Source organism: Aulostomus chinensis, chromosome 3 (genome assembly GCF_037954235.1).
Source record: "Aulostomus chinensis isolate RoL2024-O1b breed Wild chromosome 3, RoL_Achi_v1.0, whole genome shotgun sequence".
Taxonomy (NCBI): Eukaryota; Metazoa; Chordata; class Actinopteri; order Syngnathiformes; family Aulostomidae; genus Aulostomus; species Aulostomus chinensis.
This window is the reverse complement of record NC_141322.1, coordinates 17,377,075-17,397,898: the sequence shown is the minus strand read 5'-3', so window position 1 is coordinate 17,397,898 and position 20,824 is coordinate 17,377,075. Positions and strand designations below refer to the sequence as shown.

The window sequence follows — 20,824 nt, the reverse complement described above, 5'->3', positions numbered from 1 at the left end:
TATCTGTAATTTTATTAACGGTAATGAAATGAATTAAAAAAAAAAAACTCTTCTCCACTTGTTAATCAGAATCTATTTGGAACTATTTTCTTTCCCCCCGAAACACACACACACTAAAGAAATGATTACGTAATACGTGTTTACCACAAAGACCCGCCCACTTCCTTTGGGGGAAAAAAAGTGGTCTTTCTTTTTTTTTTTTTTTTTTTAGCAGACATCCTTGTATTTTTAGCCGTTAGCCATTACCGCAAAGTACCTTTTCTAAGTATTTCTTGTTTCAAAGTATATACACGCATTGCACGAAGTCCACGCTGTGAACGAGAGCAGTTCCGCGGTCTATGAAAGGTAAATCGTGGCTGGCTGAGCGGTAGTTCGGGGCTCCTCTGGCTGTGGCGGTAATGGCGGCCGCTGCTTCGTCAACTCCTTCGTTTCACGAAAAGGGAAGGTGTAGTTAGCTTAATGGCTCCTCGTATCGCTGACGTCTCTTGACGCGCTAACTTGCGTGCCAGTGACAGAGTTACACATATTTGCTCATTGAGACAAAAGCTCATCCATCCTGTGACCAGAGTAGGGAAACTTGGTCCTTGTGTAGCTCCTACACAGTTCATTTTAATGGTTAACATCCGTTTAAACTGAACGTTAGCACTCTAAACTAGCTGTGCTCATGCTGGTGAGAGCTGAAATTTTTAGCGTTTGTCACACTAGAGGAAACTTTACTCCGGGGCTGTAAACTATTGCTTTTAGAAACGATTCAGTTCAGTCTACTGAATGAAGATGGGCCAAAGTAAAGAGTCATTTATTTACTGCCGGGCCTAGTATTGTTCCGTAACTCCAGGTTAGTTACAATGGCTAACGCGAATGAACCAACTAGGAAGTGAACTTTAGTGAGGGTATTAGCGTGGCGTCAAACAAAACGGACACCTAATGTAAGGAAATAACATTTAATTTAGCTTCGGTGCCGCAGTGGTCGTTAACGATTTTTCGATCAAAATTATATGAATACACTAATATCACGTTAGATTATAGCACACAGGCCAAAGCTAATACAGCAGACTGCAGGCGGGCAATCCCGCCACTGTCAGTTGGTGCACTAACGTAGCGTAATTATACGTCAGTAATATTGATTTATGTATTCCCAGTGACTATGGAAGAAGTTCAGCAGGGCAGCAATGGCACTGAGTCACAGACTGCGACCGTTCCCACAACCATCACAACGTCTCAGTTCTCACAGATAGCCCAACAGGTAACACATAGACCCCTTGCACCATTAAAAAGTAAACGATGCAATAAATTGCCGCGTCGGCCCTCATATTGAGAAGAGTCCACTTTATCTGCAGCCTGAAAGCACTGGTAGGGTCGATATATTTGCGTTTACGGTAACATATTGTTAGATGTCTGTTCAGCAACGTTGTGTTGTCTATGGGTTTGTTCATAGAGTGTAAAGACTAATGTAGAGCCTACAGGTTCTGCACTTTTAACAGGAAGAGGCTCAAATCTCCCCTCATCAGACCAATTCAGACGTCACTACTAAACCCACAGCTTGCCTCTGGAGGAAGGCGTTATTGAAGAGGATTTAGTATATTTTTGTTTAAAATCCAAATTTATGATGGGAGGCAGCATATACCTGAAGTGTCTGGTGTACAACAAGAATGGTCCACAGCTTTTATGCATGCAAATCTGTACAGTTAAAAAAAAAAAACAGAGACTCAGATTTAATGTTGAAAAAGTAGGGTTTTTTTTTTGTGGTTCATTTACAAGTCAGGTCATCCAATCTTTTTTGCCTCTTATCAGTACTGGTATCCATGTCAGATGATACACTGCAAAGGGGAAGAATTAAATTATGTCTGCAGTGCTCGGTTGAAACACTTGGAGCACCAAAATGAAACAGTCTAACTGGTAATTTTGTTCTTTCAAACCTTAAAGGTGTATTTACTAGATTGAAGAAGTAGTTTATAAATAATTAAATAATTGGTTCAAATTGACATTTCTCACAAATCATGCAATCAGTAAATTTATTGGAAAGATTTTTCAAAATCTATTTGCAAACTGTCAGAGTTCTTAACAGTTTGAAAAAAAAAAGATAAATGGCAATAGTTACGAAAAATACATTGTGTTTATGGATTTGGAACCATGATTTGTGTGTTTGTGTGTGTGTAGATGTCCCTGGGTGGTTCTTCTGTAACCGTTGTCCAACTGCCAGGAGGTCAGTTTCAGGTCCAAGGTGTGATCCAGTCTGCGCAGTCGTCAGTCATTCAGTCCCCACAGGTTCAGACGACGCAGGTGAGACCAGCTTTTTTTCCTTGTGCTGTAAAATTGATTGTCAATATGTTTCTTCTTCTGTCATTAACTCAGTGGCATTAATGTTTCACCTCCCACCTTGATGGCGTAGGATACAGATAGTGAAGATTCTCAGGAGTCATCAGACAGTGGAGCTGCAGCACAGAAGACCAGAGAGATCCTGGTGAGACGGCCATCATACAGGTAAAAAGATTAAACACACTCACACCAACACCAACCACAAAAAAGTCTTGACCTAAGTAAACTAATTCAAGTGACCTCTCCCCCTTTTATTCGGAAGAAAAATCCTAAATGAACTTTCATCTGAGGAAGTGGCACACATTGAGGAAAAGGCTAACAGCCCAGCATCCACAGCAGTGACAGGTGTTACCTTACCCAGCACCCAAATCTACCAGACCAGCAGCGGCCAGTACAGTATGACCTTTTCTCTTCAGTACTCCTTGACCTCAAAGAGGGGTCAGGTAACCTTTGAAATAGGTTATTTCCTTTAGATGTGTCCTTAAACCTTAGAATTCATTTTCAATAAAGAACATTTTGACGATAATCCTCATCATTCCCAACTTCATTTTTAGACTACACTTATTGAACACAGTAGCTATCCAGCTGGAATGTGATTTACCTGCCTAATCCTGATGCCAACATTTGGGATTGTTGTAGTTACCATAGCCCCTAATGGCACCATCCAGCTGGCTTCTCCAGGATCTGAAGGAATTCAGGGACTGCAGGCTGTCACCATGGCCAACTCTGGCGGAGCCCAGCAAGGCACCACCATTCTCCAGTATGCCCAGACCCCTGATGGCCAGCAGATACTGGTACCGAGCAACCAGGTTGTTGTCCAGGGTGAGCAAAGTGTGGAGTATTCTAATAAAGTCCTCTTGAGTTTGCATGCTATATAATGACAATGTGGCTTGTGAGTGGATCCTTGAAATAGTTGTGAAACTTTACCAGTACCACACAGTAATGCACACTACTTCAGAATATGTGAGGAAACACATTCAGTATCTGTGAAATATACATTTGGAAAATCCAACATGATACAAAAAAAATCAAATATTCCCCACACAGTGTTTTTTTTTTTTTTTACTCCTTCCAGGAGGCGGGCCTTTCTGTGTGTGAGGACCACTGTGTAAATCTCAGACACATGTAACATATTTTGATTGGATGGGACACATAAAGACCTCCCAGCAGGGCGAGCTTAGCAAGCACAAGTAGTAGTTGATAGCAAAAGCCTCTGTTGCTACAACTCCATCTTGGCGGAAACACAGATTTGTTCTCCTTTGACTGTTGGGTTTCTCTCAGGCGCAGGAGGAGATGTGCAAACTTATCAGATCCGAACAGCACCCACATCCAGCTCGCTGCCTCAGACCGTAGTGATGTCTTCTGTGGGATTATCGCAGAGCAAGACTGACGATCCAACGCTGAAGAGGGAAATTAGGCTCGCAAAAAACAGGTAAATGGAAATCAATGGAAGATAGTTGTGAATGATTTGTCACAGACTTGCAAAGCTTGACTCAGATTCTCTACTCTGGGTGTCATCTTAAAGGTTCGGTAGATTGATAGTTTACTGATTTTCCTGTCCGTGTTTAAAGAAATTACTGAGATGTTTCAAAGAATGCACAAGAGAATTTTTATGTGGAAAAAAAAGAGATGAGAAGCAGAACACAGTGCCTCCATGGGAAGGCCAGTAACAAATACATTCTAAACCTCAAGTTGCAGTGCTTGCATGTACTGTCATGAGAGTTGTGACATTGGGGTGATAAGTAGTGAAGGGAGGACAATGTGGAAATAAGTCTGCTATGATATCATGTGAGAGTTTATTGCAGTAATGACACAGTATTGTCATTGCAATGCACTGGACTGATGGTGTCAACTCTCAGCTGGTCTGACCTCTGCTTTTCCCCCTCCTCAGAGAGGCAGCCCGTGAATGTCGGCGGAAGAAAAAGGAATATGTAAAATGCCTGGAAAACCGTGTTGCTGTTCTCGAGAACCAAAACAAGACCCTGATTGAGGAACTCAAAACATTAAAGGACCTTTATTGTGTTAAAACAGGTTAACTTGTTTGACTAGAGCAGAGTAGGGCTGTAGTCATCTAGTCGGTTGGTTGATATGCTCTTGACCAACCAGATTCTTATTGGTTGGTCAACTGCAAATTTTAATTTCAAGTGAAAAATGGCTTCTTCTACAAGGTGAATGCCACATTTTGGGGAAATAACACCTACTGTTCATCATCTCCAGACCAGGAAAGGAAAATCGATACCCTTCTCATCTCGGGTCTCAAGCTGAGACCCACAGAGACCTGCTGACCACTGGAGAGCTTAACCTAATGAGTGGTAGTTGATGAGCTGTGTGGCTAAGCGCCATCAAAGGTCATCAGATACGCTTTACTCCTAAATGATCTTCACCTGCTTAATAGAACTGGGTTGTGTCTGCCATTCACTATGAAATAACAATTTTAAATTATTAGACATTGGAATATGAGAATCAAACACTGTCCTGTCCTGACCGGGCACTGTGGTTTGGCACAGCTCCTCAAAGCTTCAGCTAATAAAACTTAAGTTGAGGATCAGAAGAGTGACTGCTAAGACTAAAGATCCTGAACCTGATCTGTTTAATCCAGAATATACAAAAGAGGAAGTGAAGGTCTTGGAAGCCGAGCAGGCAAGATGGAGTTCTGCTAACCTGCCCATCCACTACCATTGATTGCACTAAGCTAACTAGCAGTCAGCTGGTCTCTGTGGGTCTCGGCTCCCTACTGAACACACAGAGAAGAGAAGGGGATCTATCTCCTGGCTCTGGGAATGGATGGATAGTAAATAAATATATTTCCTAGAAAGTTGGGTTTGTCTCCTTTTGTAGCCTTTCAGGACAAATTCATTGTTTTGGGGTGGGGCCAGGAGAAGCAGACCTTGCAGCCGCTTTTCACCATGCCAGCTGTGCACCTTATTTAGTGTTTCAATTCCTAGTTGTGCATTTTATTTTGTTTTGGAGACGATGAGCCCCTTCAGGAATTGAGCACATTTATTACAGTTTATATCCTGATCACAAAAGTCGAGTATTACGGGGGAAATGTAGTTATTTCTAATCTGGAGGTTGTCTGAGATCTTAATCCTGTGCCTGTCTGCCACATACATAATTGGTAAATTCAAGCGCAAATGCTAGTCACCCACCATATTTCACTGAACAAAAGTTCATGTGATATCAGTCGCACGCAAATCCTCACCTCTCATGTGAACATTGAACAGTCTTCAGCCTCCTTGTAGGCTGCTCTCTTCCACGGCCTGGGTCACATCGGGCTGCCTGGCAAACAACTAAGTTACTGATCCACTTCCTCCAGACCTGCCTTGTTGCTGAACGCTCACGATGGCTCCTACAGTAGTTTGTTGAGGGGCAGGAGCCTGCTTCTGCACTCTCACGTCTTGAAAAATCACACATCAGCAATGGCGGCCGATTACCTCCGAACCCATCGACCAATCGATTAGTTGAAGAGACGGTCAGATTTTCAGTTGACCAGTATTTTCTCGGACTACAGCCCTAGAATAGAAATGGAGGGTTGAATGTCAGCGGAGCAGCTCAGCTGTCCTGACATGATGGGGTTTGTGGGAACACTTCAATTCAGGTTGACATCCTCCAGTTTTTTTTACGCTGATATCAAAGTGACTTGTAATGGCAGCAGGATATATCCACAAATGAAATAAAGACATTGGCCATTGTCCCAAACAGTTGTGTACATTTTAAACGATGAGAGGTTTGAAAAATGTGCTCGTTATCTTTTCAGGCTCCATTTGTAATTTCTGTTTTGTTTTTTTTTCTTGTTTTTAAAAATGTTGCGGTTGGAAGTTTATTTTTTAATCTTCTCAAAGCGTCTGCATAATTTTGACTGTATTATTACTACACAAACATATTCACTGTTTTTTTGTGAACCAGCAATTCCCCTTATTCCCCATAAGGAGATGTTACAATTGTCATTCCTTAGTTTTGTGTAATGGAATATAAAGGGTAATAGAAAAGATGGCAATAAATATAAGTTGTTTGGTTGTTTCTTGGAAGTTACTTTGACAATCAGGGAATAAAAGCACAGTGTCCAGGTAATATTTATTGTGTACATCTTGGGAGGGGGGGGGGGCAGTGTATGTAATGTTGCTGATTCTGTAAGTAAATAAATATATTTTCTCTCAATATATGCAGTTTTCAAAGCTTTTTCTCCAATTTTAAAATATATTTTTGATGTAATACAATTTACCCTCGCGTCATTTTAGTTCAGCGAGGACAAATCCAAGTCATGTCATTTAATGGAATATCCCACAATGTGGGGTCGTATCGCTAAAGAAACTTGTGGAGCCTCGATGTGTCTCAGATGAAGCTCAGAGAAGCCAGCGGACTCCAGATCTTTCCAAGTTGCCCTGGTGATCCTGCAACCATCACCGAGGTAGTACCACAAAGGCTCAAACACATGCTGGATGAAGTAAACCCAGGATGAAGGACCACCTGATACCACATGCTCCAGGAAGAAGAAGGCCCCGCCCTGAGTGAGAGAGACATGGATGATTCAGCCTGGCTTATCGTGGTGTTTGGTAGCAGACATGGATGTAAAAAGAAGGAATAATCCGGAAGTTTGGTGATACTGAGAAACCCTGCAGAAGGAATCATCGATCAAGTACCTGTAAATGTAAAGTGGAGGAAGCATAAAGGTGCTGAGAAATTCAAAAGACAGTAAAAAAAAAAAAAAAAAAAGTACTACACGAATCAAGTTGCTTGCATGGAAGACAAGTTATATGAGAGAAATCACGCATCCTATCACTCCTCACACCACCTTCCACTTCCTCTCCAGGTGATAAGAGAGCACTTCGGTCTCACTCCTTTATCCGATTCTGCTCACCTGTTTCCATGATCACTTGCCCTTTAAGTAGCTGCTACTTCCTGTCACTCAATCGTGTATTCGAGTATTCAGAGTACTTGAATACTTCAAAATCCACCATCCATCCAGTTCCATGTGGATTAGTTGTTTTCGAATTATTTGTTTCAATCGACAAGAGGACACACACACAGGGACGTTTGATGAATTTAAGTGTTCGAGTGCTATCCATGTGCGAGGAGAGGCACAAATCGAATATTTCCTTACGCCCTGAAGGCATCACTCACTGTTCTCAGGATGCGTCGGACCTCCCGCAGCACGCGTTGCACGTCATCAACAGAGCAGAGCACGAGGGTGCACACCACTACGTCCACAGACTCGTCCGGTACTTCCTTCATGTCCTCTGCTGAGACGACTAGAAACCCGTCGTAGGTCAGGTGCTTGTTCGCGTCCATGCTCATCTGGAGGTAGCTCTCGAAGTGCGGGTTGGAGTCGGTACAGACCACCGTGCAGCCGTGCGGGTAGAACTGGAAGTTGGCCCCGCTGCCACAGCCGATCTCAAGCAGGCGGAGAGTGCCATCACTGCTAGCGTACCGGCAAACGTTTCGGAAAAGCTCTCTCTTGACTCGGTGCATCTTGTCGTTGTAGGAGAACGTTATATTATAGGCGAGCAATGGGAATAGCCGTTTGTAAACACCGTACACACCTGTGAGCTCCATGAGGTGTAAGGGCAACGTCATCACTAAGCAAAGTAGTCTGCATGCTTTCATGAGACAAGGCTTCATATTGGAATTGCTTTATATCCTGTCCTTCCTTTCTGCAGACATTTTCAGACAAGCGACTTTAGAAGATCAAAAGATTAGGCCCTTAATACCTGTTATGTTGCGCTTTGACCACAAGATGGCGAAAGAGGGCCGTGTTTTCCTGTTTTCAAGAGCCGTACGTTCATGATGAATCTGAGGTATGTGCCCACCCTTCTTTTCCTGATTGGCTCTCAACCCGATGGAAGTAACAAGCTATTAGCCAATCAGAGGGGAGAGTGGGGTAGTGGGCGTGTCTTTGTGTGGACTTGTGTTTAGCTCACCCTGGTTCAGAGAGGCAGTGTGGTACTGTACATCATAAGTGACCAGCTTGCTTTGATGTGGCTAAATGGATGAAGTGAAGTTGTCCAACACTCTGGGGGGCAGCAGAGACTGTCCGTGGACAGGGCTGGTCCTGTGACGAGTCCCGACTGTTGAAACTACCTGCTCATAGCTAGTGTTAAAGTAATAGCCTACCCACTGTTTGTGCTAGCGCCATCTGTGGGTCGGAGGGTTTCACAGCAGGAGGCTGAAGGCTTCAGGGGTACAGGATTTAAGAAAGTTTGGGAACCATTGAACTACACCATCAAATCAACAAGTCTCTCAAGTGTCTCACCTTGATTCGTAAGAGAGGGCCCGTGGATGGTTAATCTTTTATTATCACACAACCTCAGTAAAAATACAGATTTTGAACATCTCAAATGGCAAGCTTGGCTGGGAGGAAAGGAGAGAAGATCAAAAGGACATCAAGATATTCTACTTTGGCTGTTTCTTTCTTGTCACTCGGCTCCAGCCTAAGAAACATAGACCGAAAAACTTCATTCACATCAAAGTCAACTAAATATTCTTCCACGATTTAAGCAGTAATTATTTTTAATGCTATCTCTATGTATCAGGTGGGTAAATGATTCGTGACAGTGTAGTTTGCTGAAACACGGCCACCTACAACACCTGCACAGAGGGCGGATCTGACCAAGGATGTCAGAGATGAACAATCGAAGCCTGTCAGTTGCAGAGGAAAGCGGACAGATTTCAACAGTGATGATTTACACTGCAGCTGTATTACAAGTGCTGGTCAAAGTGTTCTTCCTCAGTATTGGAAGAATTACATACAGTATATACAAAAACTATTCCCTACTTAGCTTGGCCCAAAAAAAAAACCAACATGAGACATTACCGATTCACTAAATTCCTCTGATATACATTTGAACTTTAAGAATTTATTTTTGTTCTCTTGAATGAGTGCTGTGTAGTTTACTTGTCGTGTGTCGTACCGTAATGCCAAGGAATCTGCGGTAAATGTATCTGAATCAGATCAGAACTGAGAAGAAAAACGGGATCGATGCACGCTTTAAAAAAAATACTGGAATTTCCTTTTCATGATTTGGATGGAATGCTACATTGTATTTGACTGTCAATAATTGAAATGACCAGATATATTTGATTAAATGTATAAAGTGGCTGTAGTGTTTATAAAGCTAAATTAAAGTGTTTAACAGTTGTTTTAGTGCATGGCGCCTTCATTACCTGGTCGTGTGACTGCTAATGAAGCTGCTCCTTTACTTTACAGCGTAGCCGATAATATGTGGTTTGATTAAGAAGAAGAACGGTGCTGTGATGTGTCTCAGTTTGAGGTCAGAGAATCCTGCCTCCTCCAGATGCTTCCACGTTGCCCGGGTAACCTCACATCCATCCCCAAAGTAGTACCATGCAGGCTGTATGACATGCTGGAAGAAGTAGGTCCAGGAGGAAGGCTCAGAGGCAACAACATGTTCTAAAAAGAAGAACGCTCCACCCTGCAAAGTAAATATTTGATTGGTGTATCGTATGTGAATTGCATATTTAGCCATTCCAGCTGTTAGTTTTTCTAGGTTTACAAGCTTTTATCATACAGCGTCAGTCACATGCATGCTGGCTGTACAGTCGTGAGAATCTATTTCCTAAAGACACCACTAATTCATCATAAGTGTAATAAGCATCCATGATCCATGGTGGAGTGTCTCGGCTCCAAACATGATTCTCATGAATATCAGCAGTTTCATAAAGTATTACGGTAGTTAAGCCGACTTACTGGCCTCAGCATGCGTTGCGCCTCTCGCAGAGTTTGCGGGATGTTGTTCACAGAGCAGAGCACCAGGGTGCAGACGACAACGTCCACCGATCCGTCATCTATCACCTTCATGTCCTCCCCCGATGACACCACGAATTTCTCGTAGGAGAGTTGGTCGTTGTCGTCCATGCTTTTCTGCAGATATTTCTTAAAATGCGGGTTCTTATCGGTGCAGATCACCTTGCAGCCGGGTGGATAAAACTGGAAGTTGGTACCGGTCCCACAGCCGATCTCCAGTATGGTCAGCTGGCCATCCCGCTTGTTGAACTCTGGGAGAGTCCGAAACAGCTCCTTCTTTCTATCGTGCATTTTCTTATTGTAAGATCTAGATATCCGCTGTAGACATAACGGGAGGACGCGCTTATAAATCGTGTACAGACCGACAGCATGGATCAGATGAAGGGGCAGGCACAAGACATTTACAAGAAACGTACAACATGTCATCAGAAGCGCCATTTTTCTGGACTTTGTCCTTCCTGTTAGCTGCCGTGGTTACAGGGCTGTCCCTGTCGTCAATACCTCAAGTTATATTAAAAATATAACGAGACATCCGATTGAAATTTCAAAATAAAACGTATAAACCTGATTCAGAGAAACAGCAACTAGTACACAGGTGCTTAATTTACTCTGCTTCCCATACAACAGGGCAAATCGAAAGAGCTCCTTGGTCAGAGAGTCCTTCATCCCTTTTATTATACAGTCAGTTTATATCATGAATGGAGGCTTTATGCCTCTTTTCCACAAACTCCTGTGAAACTCCTGCTTCACGTTGATTTTCACTGGAGGCTAACAGGCCAACTCATAAGCAGCTAGCAGGTGGCATTTCCATCTATCCATACAAATGCACAATATCTCAAGAATGCTTTGGGGGGGGGGGGGTCAAATTTAGCTTAAACAGCCACTGGGACTCCAGGATGAACCGTCACCTTGCGTGCACGTGATGTCCGTGTCATCTCCATCAGGAATTTCCTAAATTTTGGCTTAAAGTTCCACTGGGACTGGAGTATGACTTGAAAGGAATTTGATGACAAAAAAAAAAGTTGAAGTTCAAGGTCACATTGACACGTACACATGGCAGTCACGCAACCACCGTTGTCGTACTTCATAAGGATAACAATACAATTCCATATCCTGCAGACCAAGAGTACTCGATTGCGAATCAAAGGTACTCAAAGAAAATGTTCTGACAAATGTCCAAATGCCTGACTTTCTCTCCGTTTTTGCGGTGGGGTAGAGGTTTGGCCGAGGAAGAACCCATTTAATTTGGTGCAGATCCAGGATTCCCTCCTACTTAAATATTGCAAGACATTTTTCTTAATTTCTCACAAAATGTTTCATGGAGCTATGTAACGAATCAAGCTAGCAACTGGCTTTGTTGAAGATTTAAAGAGGTCAAATTAACAGATCTCATTTGAGGTTTTAGGTGAATAAACTGAAGAGAATAACTGACCAAATAGGAGGCGAAACAGTGGCTGAGCCCACTATTATTACACTAAATAGGACAAAAAGACACTACTAACGAAATTATAAATGAAAAAAGAAGGCAATTAGTCTTAACAGTTAAACAAAATATGAACCAAAAAACCCTAAACATCCCCAAACAAACGAATATAATCTAAAGAATGGACTAAATGCTGAATTTGAAACCAAAACAATCCCCATGACGTGACAGAACGTAGTTCGGTCCAGTCAGCCGTTTCCTGCATTTAGGGGCTCCTGACGGCCCCCCCTGCACCGCCCAGCTTCAAGCCTCCACACCGGTAACTCAAACAATAGTTGATTTTTGGTTGAGTTCCAGTTCAAGAGTGACTCTGCATCAGGGAACTGGTCGACAAATAGAAACCAATGTACAACTGAGTTCATTAAATGAGTATTGTTGAGAACGGGGGGGGGGGGGGGGGGGGGTCAGATCACTAAAAGCATGTTGGAAGAAACAAAAGCGATGTGTCATTGTGTATCTGATTTACTGATGTATGTGAAGGTGATGTGCACAACTAAAGTTAACAAGAAGCATTCAATGTAAAGTAAAGACACTAAAGTGAGTACAGGAGTTCAACTTTTTTAAGTAGTGGGGCAGTACAGTGGGTGCAGCCATCTCAAACTTTATGAAAATGTCTGGCTTATTTGTAATACATTTGCAAATACATCCACACATTGGTTGTGGATTTGCATGTAATGAGCGGTCACTTCGATGTAGTTGTCTGTGTTGGATTCCTGAGAGTAGCAATGGAAGAGCTGCACAGCCATCTGTCAAGGCAGCAGGATCCTCCATGATGTGTGTGCGAGGTTGCAAGCAAAGACCCGATTTTGGGTCCATTCTTATGTGAACTGACTATTTTCACTGTTGACTTGTCTTTCACAGGACATCTTTGAACATGATTGATCCATGTCTCCTTGCTGCAATGGAAAATAGCACACCAGGGCCGTCAACCTCTAGAGACACAGAATCTGGCAGCTTTGCATCTGGACACAGGGGGTCCATCCTGGATGGATGACAGGTGTGTTCACGGTGTGCAGGTTATCATATTTCACTGGTTAAAAGGGCAGCATTTGGCATGTCTGCCTACAGGAGGTGTCATGGTGCCATCACTGATGATCTAGTAGAAGCTTATTTTGCACTGTGACTTGTGTCGCTTGAGTGAGGCGATTTGATCAGAACAATGGGAGCACCTGAAGAAGTTAGCGTAAATGCTGCTATTAGCGCCTGTCGTTTTTTGTTTCTTTGTTGTCGCTTCTCCAGTCAGACTCTACGAGCGACTTCTCATGTATCGGAATAGAGAGAATTTCCCCGGACAACACCAGGACTGATGTCTCCACACCATTTGCAGTAAAAATATTTCTAGTTGATTTTATGATTTAATGCATTACGGCGCCCTTCCCATGCTCTCGGATGTAAAACATGAAGAAGAGAATCGTGGATTAAGGTAGGAAAATACATGTAGTTCTTCACAGGTCCACCAGATAGAGACATTGTTGGATTAAATTCAAAAAACACTTCCTTGACAAAATCTTGCAAACCTGTATTTTGAAGGGTGACGACTGCTGACGGGGGTCACTGTGAAAGGGGTTTTCCTTCAGTGACTAAAGTCTGTGCACATTTTACTCTTAAACATGAACAAAGATGATATCTGATGCTTCAGAGAACATTAAGGAACCCTAACTTGTGTTGTTTTGAACAAACCATCCTGGAGTGAACTGCCTGAATCGGAAAAATGTTGAGAACCTAACGATGTCTCACCAAGAAACTGCAGGTCGATGTCTCTTCAGGAGAGAATTAACAGTTATTAAGCAACAAACTCAACGCTTCCATGTAAGCCAACACTCTGAAGGTAGAAACTGACACTAGCAATGTGTGGAATTTTGATGCACCAAACCAAATCAAAGGGCCAAAACTGAAACTGATGGTGGGTCGCAAATGTGCAAAGATGTACCAAGATCCCAAGTTGCCTTAATGAAATATGATTCAAGCGTTTTTAAAGATTTTCAAATAAATCCATTCATGTGTATACATATGGGTAAACAGAAAAGAATCCTTTATCCCTGCCACCTACTGCACGACTAACTGCAATATCAAACGAATGTCCTGCAAAAATCAAATCATAAAGAATTAGGGATCCTATATTCAACCGCAGTTTTATTGCACAAAAATATAACATAAACACAGATTAACTATAAATATACTTTTAATTTTTTTTTTTTTTTAATTTGTCCGTCATCTGTATTTTTTATATCTTGTGGGACAAATCAAACTTTATGTCTGGCCACTTTTGATCCACGGACCTCACTTTGAGCAGCCTTGGTTTAAGGGTGACCTGTCAAGCAGTTTCATCTTTATTAATATACCTCGATCATAACTGACCCGACTCATTTTCTTTTTTTAACTCAAGAATAAGTTATGCAATTTGATGTACACATTGGCCTCACATTTGTTTATAATGTGTATATTTTTGCATCTTGAAAGCGAAACACGTAACTTTCGTTGATGATAATGATGTCATCTAAAAGATATCAGTGCACAGCAAGTGATGCTTTTGCGTCGGTGGTTTCTGTGTTCGTCCCTGTTAACAAATGAACTATGAAATTTAACTTCGTTATTTTTAGATGTGAAGTGGTTCAGATTTCCTGTTAATCCATAATTTGTATACTTTGAGGCGACTTACATTGTGCCTTGAAATTCCTGTTGCCAACTCTACAAAACAACACCTTCACGGGGGAGGAATAATGTCGCCAATAATATCTGACTTTTTTTTTTTTTATATCAGTGTTGTTTCCCTTTTTGCTTGCGATGCTGCGGTCTCTTGTCCGTTATTGAAACTAAATGCATTTACCGACACTCCCTAACAATTTGCTGAGAGTCATCAATTATGCAGGGTAGCCGCACGCACTGGGAAGGTAGATAGCAGCAACAATATGGCGACAGCCGCAGTTACTCCAGACTCTTTTCTACATCTGCAACACAGTGACAGCTGTCTGGACTCCTGTTAATGCGAGGAAAAGTAAGTGGATGATTTGTTTTCTGCTTTGTCTGGTATTTCTGCCGTCGGAGGGATCGCAGCCCTACTTTGTCGACTGACTGCATCCTAGTGCCGCAGAGCGGTCCCTCTCTCAGCATCTTTTCCCGTCTGTGGAGGGCTGCTTGCCAGAACATGCTCATACATGTCTACGAGGTAGGCTGTCGTGTAGAAGTGGGCTAGAAAGACGGATGTTTGATGTGACGTGCTGGGGGGGTGGCAGGGGGGGTGTAAAAAAAAAAGGGGGGAGACAGCATGTCATTTGGGGTGTTGGCCTGCCGCTGCTGGGAAAGAGATTTCAGTGTGTCAGAATGTGAGACGTGTAGCCTGCATGCGCATCTGGGAATACAAGTGAGATCACGTCAAACTTCTGTGAGTGGCGACGATAACTAACCTGCGCAATTTCAGCAGGACTGTTAGAACTGTCATTATTTTATATATGATAGTTTTGCGTGTGCACCCCCCCCCCTCCACACACACACACACACACACACCCCTTTCCACCTCTGAGCACCCCCCCCCTCCCCCCCTCCCCTCACTTGCAGTCTCTTTGGAGGGGTAGGTGCGTCTTTAGTTTGGCAGTCCTCAAAGGGGCCGCGGCACCCTTTTCTGGTCTTTTCCCACACATTCATACAACACCTCCATGTTGCTGCATGAGACGGAGTCACGGCACCGCCGCCGCTCGCGAGCTCCATACGGGTGTGGTAGCCTGTATCCTGGAGGACGCATCGAATTGAACTTTGCACATTTATATAAACATAAATACATATTACAGACCGACATAAATATTTGAGGCGATTCATTGCCTTGTGCTGATGTAACAGAGCATAGCTGCTCCGAATTGTCAGAAAAAGACTGGAGCATTGAGCTGACCTTCTCTAAAGTTAGTTAGACGGAGCCTATAGCAGCAATAAAGCACACTGCAGTATTTCAGACTTTGGCTGTAGGCTCCGGGACAACGGCGCGCCTCTATTCTAAAACACTGGACTTTATATTTAGATGAAAACATTCTCATCCATTGAATTAATGAAACGGTAACGAAAGATGTTTCGAGATGAGAAAACAACTGAGTGATCTGGAATATTCCGACATTTCTCCCAGCCGATTCGAGGGGTTATTTGAGGCCTATTTATCATATCTGGCAGCCAAGTTTCTCTTATCAGTGGCGCTGGACCGGAGCCCGTTACAGGCTCACCTTTCCTCGGATGCTGCCGTGGATTTGGATGAGATGACACCTTTACATTAGACAACATTAAGACATCTCCCTGTAAGTTATCTGCCGGGCCCATGTGACTCTGACCCATGTGCCTTGTACGCCTCCTCCTCCTCCTCCTCCTCCTTCTCCTCTTCAGTACTGTGTCCGATTAACTTCATCAGATGTCGGATCATCAGCAGAGAGAGAGAGAGAGAGAGAGAGAAAGAGGGAGAGGAGGCCGCGGCGTGTCTGGATGTCTTTTCATGCGCACGGAGAACGCAGCAGAACCGGCTCGATAAACGCTGCTGCTGCTGAACGGGACAGAGACGAGCTTATTTTTTCACTGGGATGTAAATGAGATTGTCGGAGTTTGTCCGACGTGTATTTTTTTCTTTCCGGACTCTTGTGACTCGTATTAAGAGGGTGTTTAATACCGATTATCAGTTAAAGAGTTAGTGATGTTTAGGTTAGATTTGAGCCCATTTCGACTGTTACCATGCGATTGCGTCCTCCTTTGAATCACCTTGAAGGTAGACCAGTTGGTGGAAGGAGACTTAGAGGTTGTGTCGAGGTTAGGTTACTTGATTTGGAGTTCATCTCTTTTCTGGATGGTTTTTAATGGGAAATACTGAATTGTTGGATTTTTCTTCTCTGTGGACTTCATTGTAAGGTCTGTATTGTAATGCCACACACACACACACACACACACACACACACACACACACACACACACACACACACTCACACTGTCTAATGTTCCATAGTCGTGAACTTGACTGGGTGTATCACATGGCTCATCCCAGAGATGCAGCACAGACAACCTTTAAGAATGAGTCAGAGTCTCAGAGCTGGATTCATTTCCATTAAGTCCAGCAATATTTCCTGGGCCATCTTTTGGCACATGTTAGTTTTTTGTGTGTTAACGTGATTTAATCTGACGTAAATTTGCCATTTATGTGCTGTGTGTTGACAAACACGGCCCGTGTTACATAGCCGTACTGGTGGGATACATAACTGGCCACACACGGAAGTATGTGTTTATGTTATCTTAGTATAATTTCATGAATGTGTGAACTGATCCTCATCTTTTCCTCAGATTCCAGTCAGACTCGTTCATCTCAGTCTGCCTTAATGAATAATGATGCAAGAATTGAACAGTTTTACAGTAGTGATCCGTATGTGCAAGGTCATCATACGTGTTCGTCAAACACTTAATGATATCAACGACTCATTGAACTCAGACGTACGGATCTCCTTTTGCTTGCTTGGTATGAGACTGTTCAGCTCATTTGGTATAAAAGAGATATGATGGTTTTATTTCCATAATCAGTGAGAGCTGTGTAAATTATAGATTGAGACGCTGAAAACCAAAACCATTAGCGGTAAGCTGCATAGATGGGGCCGTCTATGCATTGGGGGATGTATGATGTTATTTATCATTATTACTGAGTTCCGAGTACTGTAGGCCACCTTAGAAGGTTGATGCAGGAAATTACGTAGAGAAATAGGTTTAAAAAATGTTTTTTTTTTAAATATAAGGACATAAAATGTTACAGTCTTTTTGCTTTTGGGATTATAAAGGTCAGCGAAAAGAGGGATCTGACACTTTGTGCTGCCAGGTGTACGAGTTCAGCTTTTTAGTGATGTAAGGCTCAGTGCTGTGGTCATTAAGGTTGATGAAGAGAGCAAAAATAGTGTCCACTGCTCCACGTTCCAAATGTTTGCACTTTTCCAGCTCTGTTTTGCTTTGTTTGCTTTCTGTGGCAGAACTAGTAAATTTTATTTTGTGAGCAAAACTGACACTGAAAGCAAGACGCAGTTGGTTTTCATTCTTCTTTCTGCTTTAAAGTTTTTCAGTTTCATTTTCTTAATCTGCACAGTCAGTGTCATTGATACATTGCTTTTTAGTCAAACCTTTCAGCTCACTTTCCCTCTTCTTTTTCCACTCTGTGTCGCCCTCTTTCTCTCAGAGCTGGATGTCTGGTATGGAAAACAAATAAAGAGGAAATAGCTGCAGGATGAAAACATGGCCGCACCCCTTCTTGCACCCCCAGGACCTGACAGCTTCAAGAAGTTTACCCCGGAGTCACTTGCTAACATTGAAAAGCGCATCAAAGAAGAGAAGAACAAGAAACCACCGAAGCCCAGATCGGACAGTAGTCACCGCGACACATCTGACGACAATGAGCCCAAACCCAACAGTGACCTGGAGGCTGGGAAGAGCCTGCCCTTCATCTATGGCGATATTCCTGATGGAATGGCGGCCACACCGCTAGAGGATTTGGACCCATACTATCTGAACCAGAAAGTTAGTTGTCACACTACTTCACCACCCTGAAGTACTTCAGTACTTCCCTCAATGTACACTCAAATGAAGGCGACTTGCTAAATGTTACTGAGAATATATATGGATTGTTGTTTGATGATAGTTTGACAGTCTTTTATAAAATTCACTGTTATAAATCTTATTTTACACATCAGGGACATGGATATCAAAGTAGCAAAGATGACCTTGAGGTATTTAACAGTGTTTCAGTGCTTGTATTCACCAGGATGCAGGGGCACAGTCTTAATGTGCACATAGAGGAGACCCCTGTACAATTAAAGTGGAATATAACAGTATAGTTCCCATATACATTTATGCAATATGTTATCAATGTTGATGGCACGGTGGTGCAGTGGTCAGCACTGTCACCTCGCAGCAAGAAGGTTCTGGGTTCAAGTCCCAGCTCGGGATCTTTCTGTGTGGAGTCTCCATGTTCTCCCTGTTCCTGTGTGGGTTCTCTCTGGTACTCCAGCTTCCTTCCACAGTCCAAAGACATCAAGAGGGGACGAGGCTGATTGATACTCTAAATTGACCGTAGGTGTGACTGTGAGTGTGAATGGTTGTCTGTCTATATGTGTTGGTCCTGAGATGGACTGGTGACCTGTCCAGGGTGAACCCTGCCTCTCGCCCGAAAGCTGCTGGGATAGACTCCAGCCCCCCCCCCCCCCCCCCCACGACCCTTAACCGGATAAGTGGAAGAAAATGGATGGATTATCAATATCATAATGCCTCATCCAAAAAGGGTTATTTTGCATTTCAAGTACACACTATTAGGTGTCTTGGACTAACCAAGATTTTTTCATCCCTTCGTGACCCCAGATTGCAGAAAAAAACAGCCCTGTATATTTAGCTTGAAGCTGATAGCACCCATTCAAACAAAGACTTTCCAAATATGTCTCTTTACGAACCTTTAATTGCATCATCCAGTGTAATCCATGTATTCTTGATCCAGTTGACCACACAGTAATCAGCAAGCACTTGAAATGGCAATTTTTGGGCCTTTGCTTTGTTGCTAGAGCTGTTGCTAGCCGTCAGTCACCCTTAGCTTCAAGCTAAATGGTTGGCTCTCTCTGCATTCACAAAGAAGTGATTCAGAGATGAAAAAACTGTCCTAGTGAGCTCAAGATACCTATTTATGATTAATTAAAAATACACTTCTCAGGTGAAGTATTACTTAAATGCATAGAGGGGACATTGATTCCATGCAGCACAAAGAGACAAAGCCAGTGGTGTGCGTTGCCTTCTACCCATCAAACATAATGAAGCACGAAGACGCCATTAATATATCTTATGGAAGTTCTCGTGATTAAACACATTTTAAGATTACGAGCCCTCTCTTCAGGGAATGGTCTGAAAGTATAGCATTTATTTACATCTGTAAAAATGGGAATGCCAAAGTGTTTTTATTCACAGTATCCCATGTTCCCTATATCCCCACCCTCCTTTGAACCTTTTAGATCCTTTGCTATATAACATTCATTGTTGAAGGTCGCATCCCTTCCGTCTCAGTCTTATTGTTACCCGAGATCATGGTGTGATTTCCCACCGACACACCACATGGTCTACCATCACTGGAGGATGGTAGGATAGGACAGGAAGTGGTGAGGTGCAAGTGGTACTACCTTCATTTGTAGTCAGTCTCCTGTGTGGTGGCAGTGATAATGTGGAAGAGAATCTGCAGCCTGTACACCAGCAAGTAGCCCAGTCAGCAGGACTGGCAAGCTCAGCTGGTTCACTCGGCGGATGGAACCATCAAGCGTATGGGCCTTTTGTGATCTATTGATCCATGGCCTCAGTTCAGTGGTTGCCAGAGGAAGAGTTGCATTCATGTCTTATTATCCTTTTCGGCTTTGGGTATTGCCCATCACATACCTCTCTAACTCCCCTTACTTTAATCTGTGGCATTTATGTTGCCCTCCTTTCTTTGGGTTTGCTCACTCCACTTTGCTGGAGTTGATGTTTAACCAGCTACCTCCGTAAAAAAAAAAAAGTTTCCGAATGAACGTTTCATACTTTACTCTGGAAGTTTTTGAACACACTGCGCAAATGTTGATCTGAAAAATAGGATAAACCCTTCACAAACCAACAGCGTAGTCGGTACAGAAGAAAAGAAGAAAGGTCATCTAGGTGAGACAACAGGAGCACCCTGCCACCCAGTACAGCAGGGTTAGGCCTTTTCTCAAGTTTTGTCCATCCGGTGTGAAACCTTTTAACCTGGTTTGATTTTGCTTAGATTCGTGGTTGCAATTGAATGCCAAAATATGTCTGTTTATAAACCGACTAACAGATCTGCCGGTGTCTGTCTGACATGGTGATCAAATTTTAATTTAGGCTTCTTCTTTCTAGAAGCCTCCCATTTTTATCCGTTAGATAATGTGGGACATGGCGGAGTTCATCTCAAAATATTGGTAAGAGAAGTGTCCCACTCACTTGCCGTTAGTTCTCTGGGCAACGACCTGTGTGTTCTCTGGCAGGGTCATGTCCGTTCAATGTGCGACTGGATTGACTTGGACAATCGGGTTCTCACGTTGAGGTCCTCGTCCCGTATGTTAAAGGCCCCAGAGAAAACTAGCAGTTACATGGGTGCATCTGCGATGAGAGGCGACAAAAGACATAAACCTCTCTGCCTCTTCTTCTTATTGTGTGTTGCTTTGCTGGCTAACCAGCTAACTGTCGAGCTGCATCACTGCCACTCAGTCTTGTTCCATTTGGGAGTGGCCGCTTAATCAAGT

The 20,824-nt window shown here is 43.0% G+C and overlaps 4 protein-coding genes across 11 annotated transcripts in view; 2 read left to right on the top strand and 2 right to left on the bottom strand.

Annotated features, from left to right (window-relative positions):
- Nucleotides 1-191: 191 nt before the first annotated feature.
- Nucleotides 192-6,218, top strand: atf1 (activating transcription factor 1). 3 transcript variants are annotated; one of them, XM_086199159.1, is made up of 8 exons: nt 198-345; nt 1,140-1,243; nt 2,158-2,280; nt 2,390-2,481; nt 2,579-2,712; nt 2,956-3,138; nt 3,598-3,748; nt 4,208-6,218. In XM_086199159.1, the coding sequence occupies exons 1-8, from the start codon at nt 339-341 to the stop codon at nt 4,350-4,352; spliced, it is 939 nt and encodes a 312-aa protein (XP_086055285.1). In that variant the 5' UTR covers nt 198-338; the 3' UTR covers nt 4,353-6,218. The 3 variants fall into 3 exon arrangements, with proteins under 3 accessions (XP_086055287.1, XP_086055285.1, XP_086055286.1); XM_086199161.1 differs by lacking the exon at nt 1,140-1,243 and having other exon boundaries at nt 192-345; XM_086199160.1 differs by lacking the exons at nt 198-345; nt 1,140-1,243 and adding an exon at nt 360-440.
- LOC147267951 (thiol S-methyltransferase TMT1B-like) lies at nt 5,147-8,120 on the bottom strand. The gene is made up of 2 exons (XM_086199162.1): nt 7,438-8,120; nt 5,147-6,820 (listed from the first exon to the last, which is right to left on the bottom strand). Exons 1-2 carry the CDS (start codon nt 7,933-7,935, stop codon nt 6,581-6,583), a joined length of 738 nt encoding a protein of 245 aa, XP_086055288.1. The 5' UTR covers nt 7,936-8,120; the 3' UTR covers nt 5,147-6,580.
- A 389-nt stretch (nt 8,121-8,509) lies between these two features.
- tmt1a.1 (thiol methyltransferase 1A, tandem duplicate 1) lies at nt 8,510-10,561 on the bottom strand. Of its 2 annotated transcripts, XM_086199164.1 has the most exons (3): nt 10,022-10,561; nt 9,478-9,746; nt 8,510-8,744 (listed from the first exon to the last, which is right to left on the bottom strand). In XM_086199164.1, the coding sequence occupies exons 1-2, from the start codon at nt 10,514-10,516 to the stop codon at nt 9,510-9,512; spliced, it is 732 nt and encodes a 243-aa protein (XP_086055290.1). In that variant the 5' UTR covers nt 10,517-10,561; the 3' UTR covers nt 8,510-8,744; nt 9,478-9,509. The 2 variants fall into 2 exon arrangements, with proteins under 2 accessions (XP_086055290.1, XP_086055289.1); XM_086199163.1 differs by having other exon boundaries at nt 8,515-9,746.
- A 1,242-nt stretch (nt 10,562-11,803) lies between these two features.
- Nucleotides 11,804-20,824, top strand: part of scn8ab (sodium channel, voltage gated, type VIII, alpha subunit b) — a 53,086-nt gene continuing 44,065 nt past the window's right edge. For 3 of the 5 annotated variants that reach the window (XM_086199152.1, XM_086199148.1, XM_086199151.1), the window contains exons 1-2: nt 14,424-14,556; nt 17,737-18,074. In XM_086199152.1, coding sequence (XP_086055278.1) covers nt 17,793-18,074 — 282 coding nt within the window. In that variant the 5' untranslated portion in view covers nt 14,424-14,556; nt 17,737-17,792. Of the gene's footprint in view, nt 11,821-12,257; nt 12,336-12,422; nt 12,559-14,423; nt 14,557-16,071; nt 16,437-17,736; nt 18,075-20,824 lie in introns of those variants that run through there. The other 2 variants (XM_086199150.1, XM_086199149.1) reach the window with 2 other exon arrangements.

Excerpts from the sequence above, each read along its gene's own strand:
- atf1 (XM_086199159.1), top strand. Across the intron at positions 2,482-2,578 it reads GTGAGACGGCCATCATACAG|AAAAATCCTAAATGAACTTT; the intron begins GTAAAAAGATTA and ends TTTATTCGGAAG. Across the intron at positions 3,139-3,597 it reads CAACCAGGTTGTTGTCCAGG|GCGCAGGAGGAGATGTGCAA; the intron begins GTGAGCAAAGTG and ends GGTTTCTCTCAG.
- tmt1a.1 (XM_086199164.1), bottom strand. The coding sequence starts at position 10,516 with ATGGCGCTTCTGATGACATGTTGTACGTTTCTTGTAAATGTCTTGTGC. Across the intron at positions 9,747-10,021 it reads CGCAACGCATGCTGAGGCCA|GGTGGAGCGTTCTTCTTTTT; the intron begins GTAAGTCGGCTT and ends TTTACTTTGCAG.
- LOC147267951 (XM_086199162.1), bottom strand. The coding sequence starts at position 7,935 with ATGAAGCCTTGTCTCATGAAAGCATGCAGACTACTTTGCTTAGTGATG. Across the intron at positions 6,821-7,437 it reads TCCGACGCATCCTGAGAACA|GGCGGGGCCTTCTTCTTCCT; the intron begins GTGAGTGATGCC and ends TCTCTCACTCAG.